Source organism: Notamacropus eugenii, chromosome 5, assembly GCF_028372415.1.
Source record: "Notamacropus eugenii isolate mMacEug1 chromosome 5, mMacEug1.pri_v2, whole genome shotgun sequence".
NCBI classification, from domain to species: Eukaryota; Metazoa; Chordata; class Mammalia; order Diprotodontia; family Macropodidae; genus Notamacropus; species Notamacropus eugenii.
In genome coordinates, this window is record NC_092876.1 from 164101832 (window position 1) to 164124862 (window position 23031).

At 35.5% G+C, this 23031-nt stretch overlaps 1 protein-coding gene across 2 annotated transcripts in view; it reads left to right on the forward strand.

Moving 5' to 3' along the window:
• Positions 1–23031, forward strand: part of MRE11 (MRE11 homolog, double strand break repair nuclease) — a 69690-nt gene that overhangs the window by 19885 nt on the left and 26774 nt on the right. For both annotated transcript variants that reach the window (XM_072611320.1, XM_072611321.1), the window contains exons 12-15: positions 8034–8137; positions 9643–9816; positions 11647–11709; positions 21148–21367. In XM_072611320.1, coding sequence (XP_072467421.1) covers positions 8034–8137; positions 9643–9816; positions 11647–11709; positions 21148–21367 — 561 coding nt within the window. The remainder of the gene's footprint in view (positions 1–8033; positions 8138–9642; positions 9817–11646; positions 11710–21147; positions 21368–23031) is intronic.

Consider the following 23031-nt stretch of genomic DNA (forward strand, 5'->3'; position numbering starts at 1 on the left):
TAATACACACACACACACACACACACACACACACACACACACACGTCTGCTGCATTCTGCGATTGAATTCCATAGTTTTTTCTCTGGATGTGGAAGACATTTTGCCTTAGAAGACCATTGGGAATTTTTTTTTTTTATGTCCTTGCATTGCTGTGAAGATCCAAGTCTACCAGAAAAAACTCTCACACACTTGTGGTCGTTGCTGTGCACAAAGTTCTCCTGGTTCTGCTCCTTTTGCTCAGCATCAGATCATATAAGTCTTTCCAGGCCTCTCTGAAGTCTTCTTGTTCATCATTTCTTATGGCACAATAGTACTCCATTACATTCATATACCATAATTTATTCAGCCATTCCCCAATTGATGGGCATCTCCTTGATTTCCAGTTTTTGGCCTCTACAGAGAGTGCTGCTATAAATATTTTTGTACATGTGGGACCCTTTGCCCTTTTTATAATCTTTTGGGGATACAGTCCTAAAAGCACTATTGCTGGGTCAAAGGGTATGCCTATTTTTGTAGCCCTTTGGGCATAGTTCCAAATTGCTCTCCAGAATGGTTGGATCAGCTTACAGCTCCACCAACAATGAATTAATGTTCCAACTCTCCCACATCTTCTCTAACATTTATCATTTTCCTGTTCTGTCATGTTTGCCAATCTAATAGGTGTGATGTGGTACCTCAGAGTTGTTTTGATTTGCATCTCTCTAATCAAAAGTGATTTAGAGCATTTTTTCATATGATTATAGATATCTTTAATTTCTTCTTCTGAAAATTGCCTGTTCATATCCTTTGACCATTTATCAATTGGGAAATGACTTGTATTGTTGTACGTTTGACTCAGTTCTCTATATATTCTAGAAATGAGGCCTTTATCCCCAAGATTAGCTATAAAAATTCTTTTCCAGTATACTACATCCCTCCGAATTTTGGTTGCATTGAGTTTGTTTGTGCAAAAACTTTTCAGTTTAATGTAATCAAAATTAACCATCTTGCACTTCATAATGCTTTCTATCTCTTCTTTAGTGAAAAATTCTTCCCTTCTCTATAAATCTGATAAATTCACTATTCCTTGCTCCTCTAGTTTGTCCATGGTATCAATCTTTATACTTAGATTGTGTACCCATTTGGACTTTATTCTTGTGTATGATGTCAGGCATGAGTCTATGCCTAGTTTCTGCCACACTGTTATCCAGTTTTCCCAGCAATTTTTGTCCAACAGTGAGCTCTTATCCTAGAAGCTGGGGTCCTGGGTTTATCAAACAGATTTCTATATTCATTGCCTACTGTGTCTTGAGTACTGGGTCTATTCCACTTGTCTACCCTTCTGTTTCTTAGCCAGTACCAAGTGGTTTTGATAATTGCTGCTTTATAATACAATTTGAGATCTGGAAGTGCTAGGCTACCTTTCCTAGCATTACTTTTCATTACTTCCCTTGATATTCTGAACCTTTTATTCTTCCAGATGAATTTTGCTATTTTTTCTAGCTTTAGAAAATAATCATGAGGTAGTTTGATTGGTATGGCACTGAATAAGTAAATTAATTTAGATAGAATTGTCATTTTTATTATATTAGCTCAGCCTTCCCATGAGCAACTGATGTTTTTCCACTTACTTAGATCTGACTTTATTTGTGCAAAAAGTGTCTGGTAATTGTGTTCAGATAGTCCCTGGGTTTGTTTGGCAAGTAAACTCCCAAATATTTTATAGTGTCTACCCTAGCTTTAAATGGGATTTTTCTTTCTATCTCTTGCTGTTGGACTTTGTTACTAGTATATAGGAATGCAGAAGATTTGTACGGGTTTATATTGCCAAAGTTGTTTATCATTTCAAGTAGTTTTTTACTAGAATCTCTGGGATTCTCTAAGTATGTCATCATATCATCTGCAAAAAGTGATAACTTAGTTTCTTCTTTGCCTATTCTTATTCCTTCAATTTCTTTATCTTTTCTAATTGCTACAGCTAACATTTCTAGTACCGTATTGAATGAAGTGGTGGTAATGGACATCCTTGTTTCACCCCTGATCTTATTGGAAATGCATCTAGCTTATCTCCATTGCATATAATGCTTGCTGAATGTTTTAGGTAGATACTGCTTATTATTTTATGGAAAGTTCCCTTTATTCCTATGTTCTCCAGTGTGTTTAATAGGAATGGGTGTTGTATTTTGTCAAAAGCTTTTTCTCCATCTATTGAGATAATAATGTGGTTTTTGTTAGTTTTGTTGTTGATATGATTGATAATGCTAATAGTTTTCCTAATATTGAACCAGCTGTGCATTCCTGGTATGAATCCTACTTGATCATAATGTGTTATTCTCATGATAAGGTGCTGCATTCATTTTGCTAAAATCTTATTTAAAATTTTTGCATCTATATTCATTAGAGAAGTTGATCTATAATTTTCTTTCTCTGTTTTGTCTCTTCCTGGTTTAGTATCAAAACCATATTTGTATCATAAAAAGAATTTGGGAGGACTCCTTCTTCCCCAGTTTTCAAAAATAGTCTATATAGTATTGGAATTAACTGTTTAAATGTTTGTTAGAATTCACTTGTAAATCCATCTGGCCCTGGAGATTTTTTTCTAGGGAATTCATTGATGGCTTTTTCAATTTTTTTTTCTGAGATGGGGTTGTTTAAGTATTCGACTTCCTCTTCTGTTAATCTGGGCAATTTGTATTTTTAAAAATGCTCATCCATCTCATTTAGATTGTTGAATTTTTGGGCATAAAGTTGGGCAAAGTAATTTCTAATTATTGTTTTAATTTCCTCCTCATTGGAGGTGAGTTCACCCCTTTCATTTTTGATATTAGTAATTTGGTTTTCTTTTTTTTAATCAAATTGACCAAAGGTTTATCAATTTTATTAGTTTTTTCATAATTGGTTTTATTTATTAATTCAGTAGTTTTCTTAATTTCAACTTTATTAATCTCTCCTTTGGTTTTCAGTATTTCTTATTTGGTATTTACTTGGGGATTTTCAATTTGTTCTTTTTCTAGCTGTTTTAGCTGCATGCCCAAGTCATTGATCTCCTCTTTCTCTATTTTATTTATGTAGGCATTTAAAGATATAAAACTTCCCCTAATAATTGCTTTTGTAGTATCCCATAAGATTTGGTAGATTGTCTCATTATTGTCATTCTCTTGAATGAAGTTGTTGATTGTTTCTATGATTTGTTGTTTAACCCACTTCTTTTTTAGGATTAGATTATTTAGTTTCCAATTTATTTTTGGTCTCTCCATGGCCTTTATTACATATAATTTTTATTGTATTATGATCTGAGAAGGATGCATTGAGTGACTTTCTGCACTGGATTGTGAGGTTTTTATGTCCTAGTACATAGTCAGTTTTTGTATATGTGCCATGTACTGCTGAGAAAAAGGTATATTCCTTTCTGTTCCCATCCAGTTTTCTCCAGAGATCTATCATATCTACCTTATCCAGAGTTTTGTTTACCTCCTTAATAACCTCTTTCTTGTTTATTTTGAGGTTAGATTATCAGGTTCTGAGAGGGGTAGTTTGAGGTCCCCTACTGGTATAGTTTTGCTGTCAATTTCTTCCTTCAACTCTCCCAACCTCTCCAAGAATTTGGATGCTATACCACTTGGAGCATACATGTTTAGTAATGATATTGCTTCATTGTCTATGGTGCCTTTTAGCAGGATATAGTTTCCTTCCTTATCTCTTTTCTTTCCTTATCTCTTCCTTATCTATTTCTGCTTTTGCTTTGTCTGAGATTAGGATTGCTACCCTTGCTTTTCTTACATCAGCTGAAGCACAATATTTTCTGCTCCATCCTTTGACCCTTACCCTGTGTGTATCCTCCTGTTTCAAATGTGTTTCTTGTAAACAACATATTGTTGGATTATAGCTTTTAATCCATTCTGCTGTCTCCATTTTATGAGAGAGTTCATTCCATTCACATTCAAAGTTATGAGTACAATCTGTGTATTTCCCTCTGTCCTCTTTCCCACTGTTTGTGCTTTTAGTTCTCCCATCTCCCTTCCCCTCCTCAGTAGTTTTCACTTTTCACCACCACCTCCTGCAGCCTTCCCTTCCTTCTTTTAGCCCCCCTCCCTTTTACTCCCCTTTACCCTTACTGCTTCTTCCCTCCCTTTTAGCTTCCCCTCCCCTTTCTTCCCCCTTCCCCTTCTGCTTTCTATCTCTATGGGAAGTTAGTTAGAATTATCTACTTAAGATTACTGTTCCCTCCTTTAAACAAATCAGATGAGAGTACCTCTCAAACAATGCTCATCTCCCTCCCTTCTTTCCCTCTACTATAATTTTGTACTTCTTCCTATGATGTAATTTACTATTTTCTGCTTCCTCCTTTTCACACCTCCTGTTGCAATCCCTTCACACGCTTAAATCATATTTTTATCATCATTTCATTTACTTCATACCCGTTCCCTCCATGTATATCCCTTTTATATTTCATAATAGATGTGCAATTCTCAAGATTAACAGGTGTCTTCTTCCCTTAGAGGGAGGTAAACAGTTTTCCCAAATTGAGTAACAAGTTGTTTTTTTTTCCCATTTACCTTTTTATGCCTCTCTTGAGACCTGCATTTGAAGATCGAATTTTCTATTAAGTTCTGGTGTATTTGTCAGGAAGGTCTGGAAATCCCTTACTTCTTTGAATGACCATCTCCTTGCCTGAAATGTTATGCTAAACTTTGCTGGGTAGTTGATCCTTGGTTGTAGTCCCAGGTCTTTTGCCTTACGAAATATCAGATTCGAATTCCTTTGATCTTTTAATGTAGAAACTGCAAGGTCCTGTGCAATCCTGACTATAGCTCCTCGATATTTGAATGGTTTCTTTTTGGCTGCCTGTAGCATTTTTCCTTCACTTGATAGTTCTGGAATTTGGCAACGATATTTCTTGGGGTTTTTGAGTTTGGGATCCCTTTCAGGAGGTGAATGGTGGATTCTTTTGATGACTATTTTACCCTCAGGATCTAGGACTTCTGGGCAGTTTTCCTTGATGATTTCTTGGAAGATATTGTCCAGGCTCTTTTTTCATCATGGCTTTCTGGTAGACCAATAATTGTTAGACTTGTTTTCTCCTGGATCTATTTTCCTGGTCAGTTGTTTTTCCAATTCCTCAAACACTGTGGTTGTTACTGTATACAGTATTCTCCTGGTTCTCCTCCTTTCATTCAATATCAGTTCATACAAGTCCTTCCAGGCCTCTCTGAAATTTTCCTGTTCATTGTTTCTTATAGCACAGTAGTATTCCATTACATTCATATACCACAACTTGTTCAGCCATTCCCCAATTGATGGACATCCCTTTGATTTCCAGTTTTGGGCCACCACCAAGAGAACTGCTATAAATATTTTTGTACATGTGGGACCCTTTTCCTTTTTTATGATCTCTTTGGGATACAGTCCTAGAAGCAGTATTGCTGGGTCAAAGGGTAGGCCCATTTTTGTAGCCCTTTGGACACAGTTCCAAATTGCTCTCCAGAATGGGTGGATCAGGTCACAGCTCCACCAATACTGAATTAATGTTCCAATTCTCCCACATCTTCTCCACCATTTATCATCTTCCTATTTTGTCATGTTAGCTAATCTGATAGGTGTCATATGGTACCTCGGTGTTGTTTTGATTCGCATCTCTCTAATCAATAGTGATTTAGAGCATTTTTTCATATGACTATAGATAGCTTTGATTTCTTCCTCTGAAAACTGCTTGTTCATGTCCTTTTACCATTTATCAGTTGGGGAATGACTTGTATTTTTATACATTTGACTCAGTTCTCTATATATTTTAGAAATGAGTCACACTAGTTGCAAAAATTCTTTCCCAATTTTCTGCTTCCCTGCTCATCTTGGTTGCATTGGATTTGTTTGTGCAAAAACTTTTCAATTTAATGCAATCAGAATTTTTGTTTTTACACTCGATAATGTTTTCTATCTCGTTTGGTCATAAATTTCTCCATTCTCCATAAATCTGACAAATATACTATTCCTTGCTCTCCTAATTTTCTTATAGCATCAGTCTTTATACCTAGATCATGTATCATCTGGACTTTACTCCTGTGTATGGTGTCAGGCATTGGTCTATGCCCCAGTAAAACAAGTATAAGCTCCTCCACTGTGTCAGGCATATACTAGGCAGTGGAGATAAAAATAAAAAGATTGAAGCAATCCATATTAGTAAAAAACTTACGTTTTAATTGGAAAGACAAGTATATTTATAAGTATACAAAGAAATACAAGTTGAATAAATACAAGGTAGTTTGAGCCATCTAGCTGCTTGTATATCTGCCTTAACTGATCTATATTGGAATTGACCTCTGAGTGGCTACTACACTTCAAACCTGGACAAGATGGGGAGATTCTGCTTAAAAAAATGAAAATAAAATAAATTTTAAAATAAAATTTAATAGAATTTGAAAGAATATAGCTAGGACCCCATCAATGCGAAATGGTTACACATATTCAGTATTCAGAGTTATAATTATGCAAAATATGGTTGTTGGTTCTTATATGACCACTTCATGAATTCATTATTTTTACTAATTGAACTGGGTTGTAACTTCTTAATTTCAATGAAGAGAGAGTCCAGGGATGATTTAGGGAGGCTCTTAATGACATACTCTAGTAACTAAATTAAGTTTCCAATTTAATAAACATTTATTAAATGCTTACTCTGTGCTAAGTGCTGGAATACAAATAAGAAAAAGGACAATCTTTTTGCCCTCAAGGAACTTACTGTGCAATAGGGTAAGACAGCACACAGAAGGAAGCTGAAGAGTGGGTAGATTGGGGAAACCAGGGTGTATCTGGCATGGAGGTATCTTGTTCTGTGGAGTTGAAGCAAAACAGAGCTGCAGATAGGGAGTGGAGGGGAAGCCAGAAAATCCAGGTCCTGCCCTTTAATAAAGAAAAGCTGAGGAGGAGAGGAGTGTTCCTTCTCCCTGCGCCCCTCCCCTTCCCCCATCTCCAGTCTTCTAGTGAAGGGGAGGAGACAAGGCTGAGGTGGGAAATGGTTGAATGCCCAAGCTGAGTTAGCAGCATTGTGATGAGATTTAAAGTGATCAGCCTCAGAGTGATCAAAGAGAAGGCAGGATCATGGGAGTTAAAAGGGACCAGATACTTTATGAGTCTTGTCACCTCTTTATTTTTTCATTTCCTCATATGCAAAATGAGAAGATTGGATTAGATGAACTTGACAGTTCTTTCAAGGTCTTCAGTTCTTTTAATATTAAAAAAAAAGTTCTACTCTTTTCCAGATTACTACAGAAGTTTATTTTTTAATTTATTTTGGTTCACCTCTAGTCATTCATCTGTTTGTCTTTTTTTTTTGTCTTTTCATTTGTGTGCTCCCATTTTTCTATATATACATGTTTGCACATTTATTTTTCTTGTTTTTGGATGGATTTCCCTAAATCCTCTCATCAGGTACATAAAATTAAGTCATGGTTATTCTATATAACCTATAATTATGGTGGTACTGGCATCATACCTTTACATATAAAATAGGTTGATGGCAATTTCTTTGTGGCCGGAGCTTGTACATTTTGTATTTATGTTAAAGGTATTAAATTTGTTTAATTTGACCCTAGATAGCAGAATTTAGACCACAGGCTAATTTCAATTCAATATAAGGAACATTTCACCAACAGAAGTATCTAATATTTAAGTGAGTTTTTGGAATTTGGGGTGTGGAAAGTGGGGTTTCTTCAAGCAGAGTCTGTGTGAATATTTTCCAGGAATTCATACTTCAGGAGACATTTACATTAGTGTAATTATTACGTTAAATATTACATTAAATATCTTCCAAAGTCTCTTTGATAGTCTGATTCATGAAGATACAGGGAATTATTACAGATAGGGAGAAACTGTGATTGGTAACAATAAAGTCTTGCTGCTGCCACTAAATTTGTCTGTTTGTAAGGGAGCATTTAGTGGAGTTGCATTTCTCCTGCCCTTAAGTATATCACTTGTGATTGATGAACTATAGTTTTGCTGTGTTTAACATTATAAAGTATAAAAAGTAAATTGGTTTTAATGGACATTGCTTTTCTAGGAGAACAGATCAACTTTGGGGAGCTTATCGCAAAACCTCCTTCGGAAGGACCTACTATAAGGGTAGAAGATCTTGTGAAGCAATATTTTCAGACCGCAGAGAAAGTAATTACTCACATTTATTGTAATTTTAAATGGCAAATTGTGAATTGTAAGACAGTGAATTGAAATTGTCATCTTTTTTATAAATAAGAATTTTAATTTAGTCCACGTTAAAAATAAGAATGATGAATTCTAAGAATTTCCCTGAGAAACAAAGAGGTGAAATGAGGGTATTCTAATCATCATGACTAGCATGAGCAAAGATGGAGACATAGGGAGGCAGTACATATATAGAAAATGGTCAGGACAGTTACGGTAGAATGTAGATACTTGAAGGTGAGTAGTTTGAGATAAGACTGGAAAGTTAGGATGTCATCGCTTTGTAAAGAAAGGACTTTGAGTTCAGCCAATAATGAGCTATTAAATGGTTTCTAAAAGAGGGATTACATAACCATATCTTTGTATCAGAGGATGTGTTGAAGAGGTAGTTGGAGTGGGATAAGAGAAGAGAAAGGGGTGGCCCATTAGGAATCTCTTGAAATACTCCTGAACAAATGTGGTGGCAATGGGAATAGAAAGGAAGGAAGGATAAGAAAGGTACTGCAGAGATAGAACTTTGATCCTGATGGGATGTGAAAAGAGAGGGAAGTATTAAGATTATAGTGAGATTTTAAACATAATATGCAGAATGAATGATGGTGGCACTGACAGAGGTAGTGAAAGGGTTTGAGGGGAAAGATGATAAGTTTGTTTTATAGATAAGTCCATGAGGTTAGCAGCATGCTCAATTAGAGATATTCAGTAGGCATTTGGAAATATGCATCTCGAACTTGGAAGAGAACTCTGGAGTTGACATATGCATTTGATAAGGCTATAGTTATAAAGGAAATTGTTGCAGGAGAGTACAGAGATAGAAGAGAAGTTTAGGACAGAATCTTGGGGAATTCCTACCTTATGGAGTTAAGAAAAGTTGGAGGATCTAGGGAGGGAACAGGAAGGCAAGAAGAGGACCAGCAGAGTGTAGTATCACTGAAACTGTGGGAGGAAAGTGTATCCAGATGAGGAAATGGATGTTCAGCAGCGTTAGATTCTATAGAGAGGTCAGGGAGGTAAATATTGGAAAAAATCTGTTGGATTTCATACCAGTAATTTCATTATTGGTAATCTTTGAGAAAGTAATTTTTATGGAGTAGTAAAGCCCCAGAATGTAAGAGGCTGAGGAGTGAGTAAATTTGACATTGAAAAAGAGGAGAGATGGGGTGGTAATTGGTTGATGTTAGAAGGCTTTTTTACAGCTTATTTACAAGCAGATAAGAAGAAACTGGTGCAGAGAGAAAGGGGAAATGATTGAGGTCTTGGAAGAGTACTACTATTAGTACTCTATTCAGTACACTACAGTAATAGTACTACTATTCAGTTTATGGAGTTATTTCTCCAAATACTTCATATCTCCCCTCAATCCCCCAGTATTATTTTGCAATTTTATCATTTGTGTTTATTTCTATTTTGTTCAAATAGATTTTTTCCCCTTCCATAGTTTTTTATTAGACTTTTTTCTATCTCTACAGAAAGTGCAACTTTCCCTTCTGACAGAGCGGGGGATGGGTGAAGCAGTGCAAGAGTTTGTGGACAAAGAAGAGAAAGATGCCATAGAGGAACTGGTAAAATACCAGTTGGAAAAAACCCAGAGATTTCTTAAAGAACGTCACATTGATGCAGCAGAAGATAAGATTGATGAAGAGGTTAGTAGGGAATTTTTTGGGGGCCCCACTCACTGTACTTTGGTGCACGAAGGACTGTGACCCCAATGTTTAAATAAGGAGTGGAATCATTTGGTCCTTTTAGCAAAATTTAGACTTGAGGAGGGGAAAAAGAGAAAAGGGAAGAAGAATGGGAAAACAGGTGGAAAAAGATTTGAAGAGAAGGGAGGAAAGGGACAGGGTAAAAAGGAGGCAGAAAGGATATAGAGAAGAGGAAAAAAATCAGTGAACTTTCTTCTGTGGTGGAGAGCTCCCAGGCTGAGGGGCACGTATTATAGGAACCTCCAGAGATCTCCAGGAGTGCCTCACAGTGTCTGCTCTCAAGGAGCTGTTGTTTTTTTCAGTTCCTTCTGGTCAGAGCTTCAGGAGGGCCATGGTGTGATGGTGATGTCCCCCAGTGGACTGGTAGCTGGGACTGATGCCGTGGCGTATTGTGCAGGCACCTTATTCCTTTAGGCATCGATGATATCTTTGCCTGTTGTGGCATTTAGCAAAACAGTAGGGAATGTAAGATGGTGTGGTGTGGTGAAGATGGTGTGGTGTGGTGATAAGGGCAAGGGACTGGGAATTGAGATCATTGCATTTGAGTTCTGGCTCTGTCATTAGCTGGCACTGTGGCTTTAGGTAAGTTGATTTAACTTCTAGATTTCTTGGGCTTCATCTATATTTTGCTGTCTGATGTCTCCTCATGTTGCCATTTTAATCATAGAAGTTGGAAATGACCTTTCAAGTTACTCACTTTAGCCCTCTCTTACAGGTGAGGACCTGGGGTCCAAAGAGATAAAGGGACTTGCCCCAGGTCATATAAGTTCTCAGAGACAGGACCAAGGTCTGAACTGAGATTCTGGGCTCCAGATTTCAGGCTTTTCCTGTTGTACTACACTGCCACTTTCCAACTCCTAGTTTTACAGATGAGGAATCTTAACTGCTCAACAGTCTGCAGGATTTTCCCATTGCCTGCTGTATCAAGTTCAAACTCTCCTGTTTGAATTTTAAGGTCTTTTATAGTCTAACACTTGTCCTTCTTGTCCAGCTTTTTTCCCATCACTTCCCAAAAGAGATTTCCCCACAATAATTAGGCCAGTTTCTTTATTATCTTCTACAAAACTGTGCTAATTGTTATGGTTCTCTCCTAGCTTAGAATGCTTACCACTGTGCATCTGCAGATCTTTCTTGTTCTCACCTCACTATGGACTGTTTCTTTACAATTCAAACCCTACTTATTTTCATGTCTTTCCTTTTTCTGACTTCTTATTTATTACTTCATAACATACATGGTAGTATCAGATTGTGTCATATTACCACTATTTTTTTTTTATGTAGCCAGTCCTATTTTAAACTCCTTAAGAGATCATCTTTTGACTTCCTTTGAGTTTGTATGGTGAAGTATCCCACTGCGGTGGTAAAAAGCAATAGTGGATTTTTCTCAACATCTTACTAACTTTTTGGTGCTTTTAAGAAACGTGGACATTTTGACAACAAGCAACATTATTTTGCTTAAAGACAAAACCTTTCCCCTAGAAACACATAGTGCGATTTTCATGTGTGCTAGTGAGAAGTATACTTAATTTTATGAACAGTATTTTAAGGACATGGATATTTTGTTCTAAGGAGCATCTGTATTTAAATTGATCAAGTAATATATTACATTTTAAAGCATTCCATAAACAAATTGTGACTAATCATTTTATCTTGTGTGCAGATTATACTTTTTGCTGATGAATAATTACATTATTTACAATTATTATTACAATATTTACATTACAACATGTATTACAATAATTACATTACCTAACATGTAATTTAATTTAGGTACGTCATTTCAGAGAGAGCAGAAAAAAGAATACTACTGAGGAGGAGGAAGAGGTTCGAGAGGCAAGTATTGTAACGAACATGTAGCTTGTACCTTCAATTGAATCATTTTACTTTAATGTCAAAAATAATTTTAATCAATTATTTAAATAAACAGTTTATCAGTTAAATTAGAATAGATAATTTCTAATGTTATAGGGCAGAAGGGAGTGCAGAAATGCTGTTTTATTTGACTGAGTGGTGTATAAACTGCAGCTATTCTATTTGTTAACTTTGTCTTGCTTTCCTGGTTTCACCTCTCCTGTTAATAAAGCTTGAATCAAAGATCAGACTTTAAGGGCTTTCTTCCTGTGTTGTGTTCAGTCCAAGGAACTCAGCCTTTTTTTACTGGATGTCTTTAGAAAGCTTCACTCACAGTCCAGAATTAGTTTTACAAGTACCGTATGACCCTGGCATGGTTTATTCAATAGTTGAAGCTCCCAGCCTCTTTTAACTTTTTTTTTTATCATGAATACTTTTGGCAGCCAAGTGTAACTTAATAGCATTGTGATTTGTTGCCTATGTTCTCAATTGAAGGAAACACTATATTTAATTAGAGTGCAATAAAAATGAAGACATAATTATTTTCCCTCTAAGTTCACAGACCCTTTAAAATCTATCCATGGACCAAAAGTTCTGTGGACTTCATTAACAATACTTCTTTTAAGTCCTTATGTAGTTTGAGTTGGGTCTTAGGGTTATATGCCTTTTTGGATACCTGGTTAATAAAATGATATGTGACAGAAATCTGCTGTTTAATCTAGGTCAGGAAAAAAGGCAAGGGAGTAGCCAGATTAATCATTATCCTCTGCCCCCAAGTATCTTAAAATTTGTACATTCTTTAGTTTGGTCAAGAACAAAATAAATAATTCAGCATCTATAAAAAAACTATTGAAGAAGCTTGAGAACAAAATCAGAGAAGCCCTGAAGAAAGAAGATGCAGTTTGTCTTTGCTCTCTGATCCATCTCTCCAGTGCCACATTGTTCACAAGAAGTTCAATATAACAAAAATTCAGGGTGGATCAAATTAAAGACAGACAGCTTGTATATAATTGATGTAATGAGCAACATAACATCTTTGTCAAAGGATGTGACTGAAACTGGTTTTTCTTCAATGTTGGAGTAGTGTTGATATAAGATATAATTAGTAAATCAGATGCTTCATAGTAGCACATAAATAATGATTTTTTAGCACATAAATTATTAGAAAAACATTTTATTAACTTTACTCAAATGCTAGCCTGATCTCATCTTTCTTAGTTGAAAGCATCACATAACTATTAACAAAAGAATAAGAGTAAATGAATAATAAGTAAAATATAGAATGATAGTCATTAATTATTATGGTGCTATGTATTAATAAAAATAAGGAGAAATAATAAGAATTTAGCCTACAATATGGGCTAATTATATATGTGCTTTAATACAAAGTATTTATGGCTTATATCACTAAAAATATCTATATATGTCTGTAAAAAGACATTATATTGGTTAAAAAAAGGGGCCATCAGAAAGGGCCAGAAATGTAAAAGCAGCTCTTTTGATAACCTATTAAATAAGGTACCCCAAAGTGCTATAGTGTTTATATTGTTTTTATTATCCCAGTGTCTTTGACTTAGTTCTGTAGTCATGGTTTATTCATGTACTTCAAAAATAGAAAATAAACCTTAGTATAGGGATAATGCTAAATTATTTTATGTCGATATGAAAAAGTGTTCTTTACATAAATCATGTGTTTTTTTTTTCTTTTTTACCAATGCAATGTCAGAAACAATTGAAGAAGTAGTAATCTCAAAGGAAATTTTTAAAAGTCAGAATGAAGGGTGTCTAGCAATACCATATCTCAAGCAATACTACAGAGTGGTAATTCTCAAAACAATTTGTTATTGGAGATAACCATCAATGGAATAGATAGCATACAGAAGCAAATGACCCTAGCGGACTAATATTTGATAAACAGAAAGAACCTAGCTTCTGGAACTGAACCATTATCACAAACAGTTGTTGCCCACAATTTTGCTCAGACATAACAATGATCAATAAAACGCTTAGAACTATGTTTATATCATATCCAAGCTGCATAGAACAGAATGCTTTTAAAATATAAAGATTTAGCAGAAGAAATGAGTCTTCATCTTAAATCTTTCATAAAAGTAGTTATTTTATCCAACTGTAATAGTCCAAAGAATACAAATATAAAAGAACAGTACAGTGACTTTTCCTAGGACTTTTTTATCTCAACTCCATTGAGAACAAAAAGATAGTAATAGTAGTTGATGTTTATATAGCACTGTAAGGTTTGTGAAATACTGTACATCATCTAATTTGAATTCATTTTAAGGAATATTACCATTATTAGACTTAATTCCTTGTAAAAACAGACTTGAATCTTTTAGAAACTGCACTATTGCAAAAATTACAACAAAGGTTTGCTCTAGTACCAGGGTAAAGAGAATGGGAAAGCTGACCCCAAGTTAATGCTTCATTCTCACCACATTGATTTATCAACCTTCTGATACTGTGATCCAGACAAACTGGCCTCTGTTTCTCATTCCCAACACTTTATTTCCCATTTCTGTGAGTTTGCATTGGCTATGTCCTTCCCCCTCTCCTCTTGCCTGGAGTGAATCTTCCTATTCCTGCTTCACAGAATTCCTCTCTTCTTTTGAGAAATTGCTCAAGCTTTATCTTCTGCATGAAGCCCCTACAGATTCCACAACTGTTAGTACCTTTCCCCTTGAGCTTTCTTTATTTAACTGCTTTTTATATAATTGTATTTATTAACTTTATATTTATGCTGTTTATATTTGATGTATACTTGCTTCCCCATTAGAATGTAAGCATATTGTGAATATGAATCGTTTCAATCTGTGTACTTGTTTTTATTTTCTTTTATCTTTTGTTATTTTTATTAAAATATTTTTTAATCAGCTGAGATTCATCTTCTCACAGCCCCCCTCCTCAACTGAGAGCACAAGAAAAACAAAATTCATTACAAACATATATAGTCATTCAAAACAGATTTCCACAAATTTGTCTAGTTCTGCATGTTGAACCCTTTACTTCTCTATCGGAAGATGGATAGCATGTTTATCTTGAGTCTTTAGAATGCTAATTGGTCATTACACTGATAAGAGTTCAGCATATTAATATTCTGTAATATTTATATACAAAAACTGGTTCATTCATTTCCCAATTTATGAGTACTTTCTCAGATTGCTTTTCTTTGCTATCTCAAAAAGAACTATAAATATTTTTTGTATTTGTACATCCTTAGAATTTGTTTTGCTTCCATTTAAGGAGAGAACTCTCAGTTTAGAACATCTCTTCCTGTCTTACCTGGCTGTGTTACTTTGGCATTTTTTTGACTTCTCCACCATGTCCCCACATTGGGTACCTTCTTCCACCTCCTTACCCCACTTTCCGACTTCTTTTTGTGTGTGTCTTCCCCTATTGGATTGTAAACTCCTTGAGAACAGGAACTATCTTTCTTCTATTTGTATCCCTAGTGCTTAGCACAGTGCATGGGCACCTCTTAGGCACTTAATAAATGCTTATTTATAGACTGACTAATCTCTCCCTTAATTTGTCCTTCTTCTAATTCCCCCTCCTTTTTTGTATATATGTCTGCTTGTGTGCTCTGATAATGTGAGAAAATTTTTCTTTCCCTCCCTTGTTTCATCCTTTATAATTGTTTATTCACATTTCATTTTTTTATGTTGCTCTTCCCTCTTGTTCTCGAACTTCAAAGTGTCTCCACAGCTCTGGTATTTTAATCATAAATACTTGGAAGGTTCTCTGATGGTTCATTTTTTGCACCTGTGGCATTATATTTATTTTAGCTGGTTGTCATTCTTGACTGTAAGCCCATTTCCTATACTTTCCAAAATACTGTTTGTTCTTTGTTCCTTCAATAATAGCGTCTGCTAACTCATTTGATCTTGTCTGTGGCGCCTTATCACTTGACTTCTTTTTTTCTGACTGCTTACAGTATTTTTCCTTTGACCTAGGAGCTTCATATTTTGGCTATGATATTCCTGGGAGTTTTCACTTTGAGTTTTCTTTCAGAAGATGACCAGTGACTTCTTTCTATTTCTACTTCTCTCTCTGGTTCTAAGAGATCTGGGCAGTTTTCTTTTAAGATTTCTTGAAATGTAACATCTAGGCTCTTTGTTTTTCTCTTGTTTTTCAGTAGTTCATTGATTCTTAAATAATCTCTCCTTGATTTACTTTACAAGTCAGTTGTTTTTTCTGTGAGATAATTTCACATTTTCTTCTATTTTTTCAGATTTTTGATTGTTTTATTATTTATTGATGTCTTATGGAGTCATTAGTCTCCATTTGGCAGTTTCATTAAAAAATTTTTTTTTCATTGAATGTTTCCTGATTACATGTGAAAAATTTTAACAGTCATTTAAAAAAATTTTAAGTTTCAAATTCTCTCCCTTTCATACCCCTTCCCCCTCCTTGAGAAGGCAAGCACTTTGATTTTGATTATACATGTGAGGTCGTGCCAAACATTTCCATATTGCTCATGTTGCAAAAGGGAACTCAAACAAAAAAAACCCAGTAACAATAAAGAAAGTAAAAAAGTATGCTTTAATCTACATTCATAGTTCCATCTATTCTCCTTCTGGAGGTGGATAGCATTTTTCTTTATGAATCCTTTGGAATTGTCTTGGGTTATTGGCTTGATCAGAGTAGCTCAGTCTTTTACAGTTGATCATCCTTACGCTACTGCAGTTATTGTGTACAGTGTTTTTCTGGTTCTGCTCACTTCACTTTGCAACAGTTCATGTAAGTCTTCCCAAGTTTTTCTGAAATCATCCTTCCCATCATTTCTTATAGCACAGTAGTATTCCATCACAATCATATACCACAACTTGTTCAACCATACTGCAATTGATGGGCATCCCCTTTATTTCCAATACTTTGCCACTAGAAAAAGAGCTGTCATAAATATTTTTGTATAAATAGATCTTTTTCTTTTTTCTTATCTTTGGGATATTGACCTAGGTCAAAGGGTATACACAGTTCTATAGTTCTTTGGGCATAGTTCCAAGTTATTCTCCAGTATGATTGGACTAGTTTACAATTCCAACAGTGCATTAGTGTCCCAATTTTTTCATATCCCCTCCCACATTTGTCATTTTCCTTTTCTGTCATGTTAGCTAAATCTATTAGGTGTGTTAGGTTTAATTTGTATTTCTCTAATCAGTAGTGATCTAGAGTATTTTTATGTGACTCTTGATAGTTTAGATTTCTTGTTCTGAAAACTGCCTGTTGATATCCTTTGATCATTTATCAACTGGGGAATGGCTCTTATTTTTATAAATTTGGCTGTTACCTAAATATTTGAGAAATGAGGCCTTTATCAGAGAAACGATGCAAATTTTTTTTTTTCCAGTTTCCTGTTTTCCTTCTAATTTTGGCTTCATTATTTTTGTTTGTGCAGACAAATTTCTTGTCAAAATTATCTGTTTTACTTCCTGTAATGTTCTCTACTTCTTCTTTGGTCATATAGTCTTCCCTTAGCCATAGATTTGACAGGTACATATTGTCATGCTCCCCCAATTTACTTATGAGATGATATCCTTTATGTCTAAATAATTTATCCATTCTGATGTTATCTTGGCAACAGCGTGAGATGTTGGTCTGTGCCTCGTTTCTGCCAATCTGCTTTCCAATTTTCCCAGAAATTTTTGTCAGGTGTTCATTTCTTACCCCCAAAGCTTGTATCTTTGAGTTTGTAAAGCACAAGATTGCTATGGTCATTTGCTGCTGTGTATTGTGTACCTCTGCTGATCTACTGATCTACTCCACTGATCTACCACTCTATGTTTTAGCCAGTGCCAAATTGTTTTGGTGATCATTACTTTGTATAGTTTGAAATCTGGAACTGCTAAGCCACCTTTTTTAATGTTTTTTTCATTGATTCTTGACCTTTTGAACTTCCAGATAAACTTTGTTATTATTTTTTCTAGCTCTGTAAAATAATTTTTGGTAATTTGATTGGCATGGAATTGTATAAGTAAATTAACTTAAGTAGAATTGTCATTTTTATTATATTGGCTAGACCAATTAGCAATTAATATTTCTATGGTTGTTTAGATTAGTCTTCATTTGTGTGAAAAGTGTTTTTAAATTGTGTTTATATAATCCCTGGGGTTTTTTTGGGAGGTAGACTCCCAAGTATTTCATTTTGAATGCAGTTGTTTTAAATGGAATTTCTCTTTCTTGCTCCTGGGTTTTATTGATAGTATGTAGAAATGCCATTAATTTATGTGGGTTTATTTTATATCCTGCAACTTTGCTGAAGTTGTTAATTGTTTCAGTTAGTTTTTTAATTGATTCTCTAAATATACCCTCATATCAGCTGCAAAGAATGGTAATTTTGTTTCCTCATTGCCTACTCTAGTTCCTTCATTTTCTTTTTCTTCTCTTTTTGCTATAGTTAGCATCTCTAGTAAAATACTGAATAATAAAGGTGATGATGAACATCCTTGCTTATTGGGAAGGCTTTAAGTTTATCCCCATTGTAGATAATGCTTGTTCTTGATTTTAGATAGATAATACTTATTTTAAGAAATGTTCCATTGATTCTAGTGTTTTTAATAGGAATGGGTATTGTACTTTGTCAGAGGCCTTTTCCTCTATTATTGATATAATCATATGATTTTTGTTGTTTTTGTTATTGATATGGTCAGTTATGCTTATAGTTTCCCTAATATTGAACCAGCACAGCATTCCTGGTATAAATCCCACCTGGTTATAGTGCATGATCTTTGTGGTATAATGTTGTAATCTCCCTGCTAGTATTTTCTTTAAAAATTTGCATCAATATTCATTAGGAAAATTGGTTTATAATTGTTTTTCTCTGTTTTTTAGTCTTCCTGGTTTAGGTATTAACACCATATTTGTGTCATAAAAGGAATGGTAGAACTGCTTCTGTATGGATTTTTTCATTTTTTTTCAAAAGGGAAGAGTGGCCCTGAGGAGCAGTATCAATGGCAATCCCAAGAGATCTTGGGCTCTTTCTGGGTAGGGACTAGAGTGCAGACAAAATTCCCCCCCAAAATTCCCACACTGGGAGCAGAGCCCAACATTAATATAAAATTCCAAATCAAGAAATATAGTGAAAAAATGAGCAAAAAACAAACAAAAAAGAACTTTACCATAAAAAGCTGCTATAGTGACAGGAAAGATCAAGACATAAACTCAGAAGAAGCACTTAAGTCAAAACAGCTATAAGGAAGACCTCAAAGAAAAATGTGAATTGGACACAAGCCCAACAAGAATTCCCAGAAGAACTTAAAAAGTGATTTTCAAAAACGAATATGAATGGTAGGGAGAAAATTAGGTAAAGAAATGAAAGCACAGAAAGAAATTATGAAAAAACAGTTAACAGCTTGGTCAAAGAGGCACAAACAACCAAAAAAAAGCAAACTAAAGAAAATAATACCTTAAGAAAGAGATTTGGCCAAATTAGAAAAAGAGATACAAAAACTCACTGAAGAAAATAATTCCTTAAAAATTAGAATTGGACATCTGGGGACTAGTTACTCCATGAGGTATCAAGAAACAATAAAATAAAGTAAAAAAATGAAAATGTAGAAGAAAATGTGAAATATATCATCAGAAAAACAACTGATCTAGGAAATAAACTGAGGAGAGGTAATTTAAGAATTATTGGATTACCTGAAAGTCATGATAAAGAAAAAGCCTAAATATATTTCAAGAAGTGATCAGGTTCTTTTTTTGTTGTTTGCTCATTTGTCTGCCCTACTTCTTGATTTGGAACTTTATATTAATGTTGGGCTCCATTTGAGGGAAGTCTTTCTTAAGCTTTTTTGCAGTGCTATTTTCCGAGAATTCTGAATTTTGGAAATTTCTGATGCTTCCAAAGTGGTGTAGTCTGGGCAGAGGTGTCATCATTGTTCTCTTTGTCTGCACTCTGCTCCTTATCCAGAAAGGACCTTTTATCCCTTACTTTCAACACTGCTCTTCAGGGGCCCTATTTCCTTAGGTTCAGAAATGATACTGTTCCTCAAGATCTCTGATCCTTTGGGACTGGAAGTGATAGTGCCCCCTAAGCCTTCCACTCCATCTTGACAAAAAGTGCTCCTCTCCTGCCCTTGAACTGTTACCCAGTGGTGGGTATAGGTAAGGGAGTTGCCAAACAGTTGCCTCTCAGGACTTCCTCTCCCTCTTGACTGAAAGTGCACCTTTCTGCCCTTGATCTGTGACTCAGAAGTGGGTATAGACAGTGAAGTTGTCAAATAGTATCTGGTCCTGAATTTATTGCTAGCAGAGTGATGCCTTGTAATCTCCTTTTGACCCATTGCTAGATCCTTTTACTGTCTCTGGTTTGAGAGGTCCCAAAGTTGCTGTTGCTTCTGTGACCACCTCCTGGTCCCACCACTGGTGTTTGAACTATATGGGCTTCAGGACATCTGCCATCCCCCGTATCACAGATCTCTCTGACTTCTTAGGTTGTCCTGGACTGGAAGAATGTCTCACTCTGATCATTTGTTGGCTCTGCCACTCTAGAATTCAATCTGAGGCATTATTTTAAAGTTGTGTGGAGGGGAATATTGGGAGACCTCAGCTAAGTGCTTTCTCTGCTCTGTATTCTTGGTTCCCATTTGGCGAATTCTAATTTTCAAAGAGTTGTTTTCTTCTGTAAAGTTTTATACCTCTTTTCCCAGATATTAATTCTCTTTTTAAATCTTTATTTCTTTTTAAAATAATTTTTTAGCTCTTTAACTTATGCAACATTTTTCTTTGTACTTTGCTTCTGTAGATATTTTCAAGTTATTGTTTTCTTCTACATTTGTATCTCCTTGCTGTTCCACATCCCAATTCTAAGGTTTTTCCACTGGCTTTCCCACATGCTTAGAATGTTCTTCCTACTTGGTCTCTACCACTTAATTTCCTTGACTTGCAATTCTTAGCTAAAGTCCCATCTTCTGTCAGAATCCTTTCCTAGTATTCCTTCTTAGTTTTAGTGACTTCCTTTTGAGATTGCCTCCAAGTTATCCTATATACAGGTAATTAATAAATGCTAGTGGACAGGCCGACTTTTTTTCATATTTTTAAAATGACTGAAATACGTATTGTCTACATAATTATATGAGCATGCATTTCCTAGTGTTGGAATTAGTCACATTTAGACTAAACCAACTCTTTTGACAACTTCCTCTAGAAATTTGCTTTTCCTGGTGAATTTTGTGAAAAGGCTGAAAACCAGAGGTAACATTGAGCAGATTCATTAAAGATATTCCTCTCGTTTTTCTCTTTCCTAACATGATAGTATGGAACAAAAAAAAAATATTGGGCTTAAAATTGCATTGTAGGTAATATAATACTATCTATTTGAGTAGCCTAGTGAATTTCAACCATGTGTTTTCAGATTGTTGGATTTTATGGTGAACAGTAAGTGCTGCTTGTCATTTCTCAAAGGCAATGAATAGGGCCAGAGCCCACAGAGCCCAGTCAGAAGACTTATCTTCAGAATTTAGTGTTGATGACCTTGCAAGCATAGATATGGCAGAACAAATGGCCAATGACTCAGACGACAGCATCCCAGCAACATCCAACAAAGGAAGAGGCCGAGGGAGAGGTCGAAGAGGTGGAAGAGGACAGAATTCAGCAGCAAGAGAGGGTGCTCGCAGAGGAAGAGGTTGGTACCTTGTATAATTTTTCTGCATAAAGTAGGTAGTCAGTGGTGGTTGACAGAATGTGAAATATAGTACATTATTGCTATTGATAAAGTTGGGTTCAGAATGTTATTATTAATATAAAATCTTTAAAAAGTTCTTTTCAAATTTGTTGAATCTTTAACAGTGTTTAGAGTATTCAGAAGAAGTTTCACACAAGAATTGGACAGAAAAGCAACAGACTTTTTATGAAGGGGTATTTTAACTAAGAAGGACTTGCTCATAGACTGAAATGAAAAGCCAAGGGTTAGGAGTGAGTTTAGGAAGAGAGGGGGTTGAACAGTGTAAAATGCAGATAGGTCAAGATGAATTAAAAAACTATCAGACTTGGCAAATAAGAGATCATTTGTAACTTGAAGAGCAGTTTCTGTTGTGTGATGAGGTCAGAAGCCAGATTGCAAAGGGTTAAGGGGTGAGTGAGGAGAGGATGTATCAGTGAGACCAGTAGGTGGTTCAGTGAATAAAGTGCTGGACTGGATTCAGAGAGACTTGATTCTGAATCCAGCACAAGACATTTTGTAACTGTGTATCTGTGAGCAGTCATTTATTCTCATCCTCAGTTTCCTCATTTGTAAAATGAGGAATAATACCATCTATCCCAAATGGTTGTGAGGATCAGAAAAAATGTTTTTAAAGCACTTTGCAAATCTTAAAGCACTCTATAAAACTAGCTATTACTATCATAGTTAGGAAGTAGAGGCAACAACAAGTATAGGCAGATTTTTCAAAGTGTTTGGCTGAGAAAGATAGGAGACATATGGGTCAATAGCTTGAGAGGATAGTAGTGAAAGTTTTTAAAAATGATGGAGGCTTGGACTTGTTTGAAGGCAGTAGGTGGAGTGGGATGAAGTGTATAAATAGAGTGGTTGGCTTTGGCTAGGAGAAAGGTCACTCTGTTTTCAGAGAGAAGGGAAGGAGATGGAGGGGGAGGAAAAAGTATTCATGTGACACCTACTATGTGCCAAGCACTGTGCTAAGCACTTTTATTGTATTTTTTTTTTTTTTTACAAATATCCCATTTGATAATTTGATGTGAATGAGGGAAAGAGCAAGAGCTAATGCTCAGTGATTGAAATAAAATTGAAATGTCCAGGTATTGAAATGAAAAGAATGGGAGAAGAGAGAGTCTATATTGGCTTGTCTCCGTTTTCTGAGGGTGAAGAGGCAAATCCTCAGTTGAGAGAAGAAGATAGGAAGAAGTGTGGCAGATCTGAGGCAGGGAAGGAAAGGTTTTGGTTTTGCTTCTGTGGGGAGCGAGTTAGATTATCAAGTAAAGGAAATAAAAGGACTGTTTTGCTACATGAAGGGCCAGTTGAAGTTAGGTTACAATGTACTCGTTTTTCATGGTTTTGAAACTCCCTCCAGTTATGTCCAGTAAGAGCTAAGAAGGAGTCACCCAAGATTGAGATTTGGCAAGAGAGGAATGATGATAGGAAAAGGAGTAAGTTGTTTGAGAGGAGAGGACAAAGTGAATTGAAATAGCTAACTGCTACATTGAAATTAGAGAAGGAGGAAAATGAAGACAAATGATCCAGAAACTACTGAGGGATGGGGGGATTGAGGTCTCAGTAAAGGCAAAGAGTAGGGGTAGGAACACAGGAAGTAGTGAAATAATTGGAGGTTACAG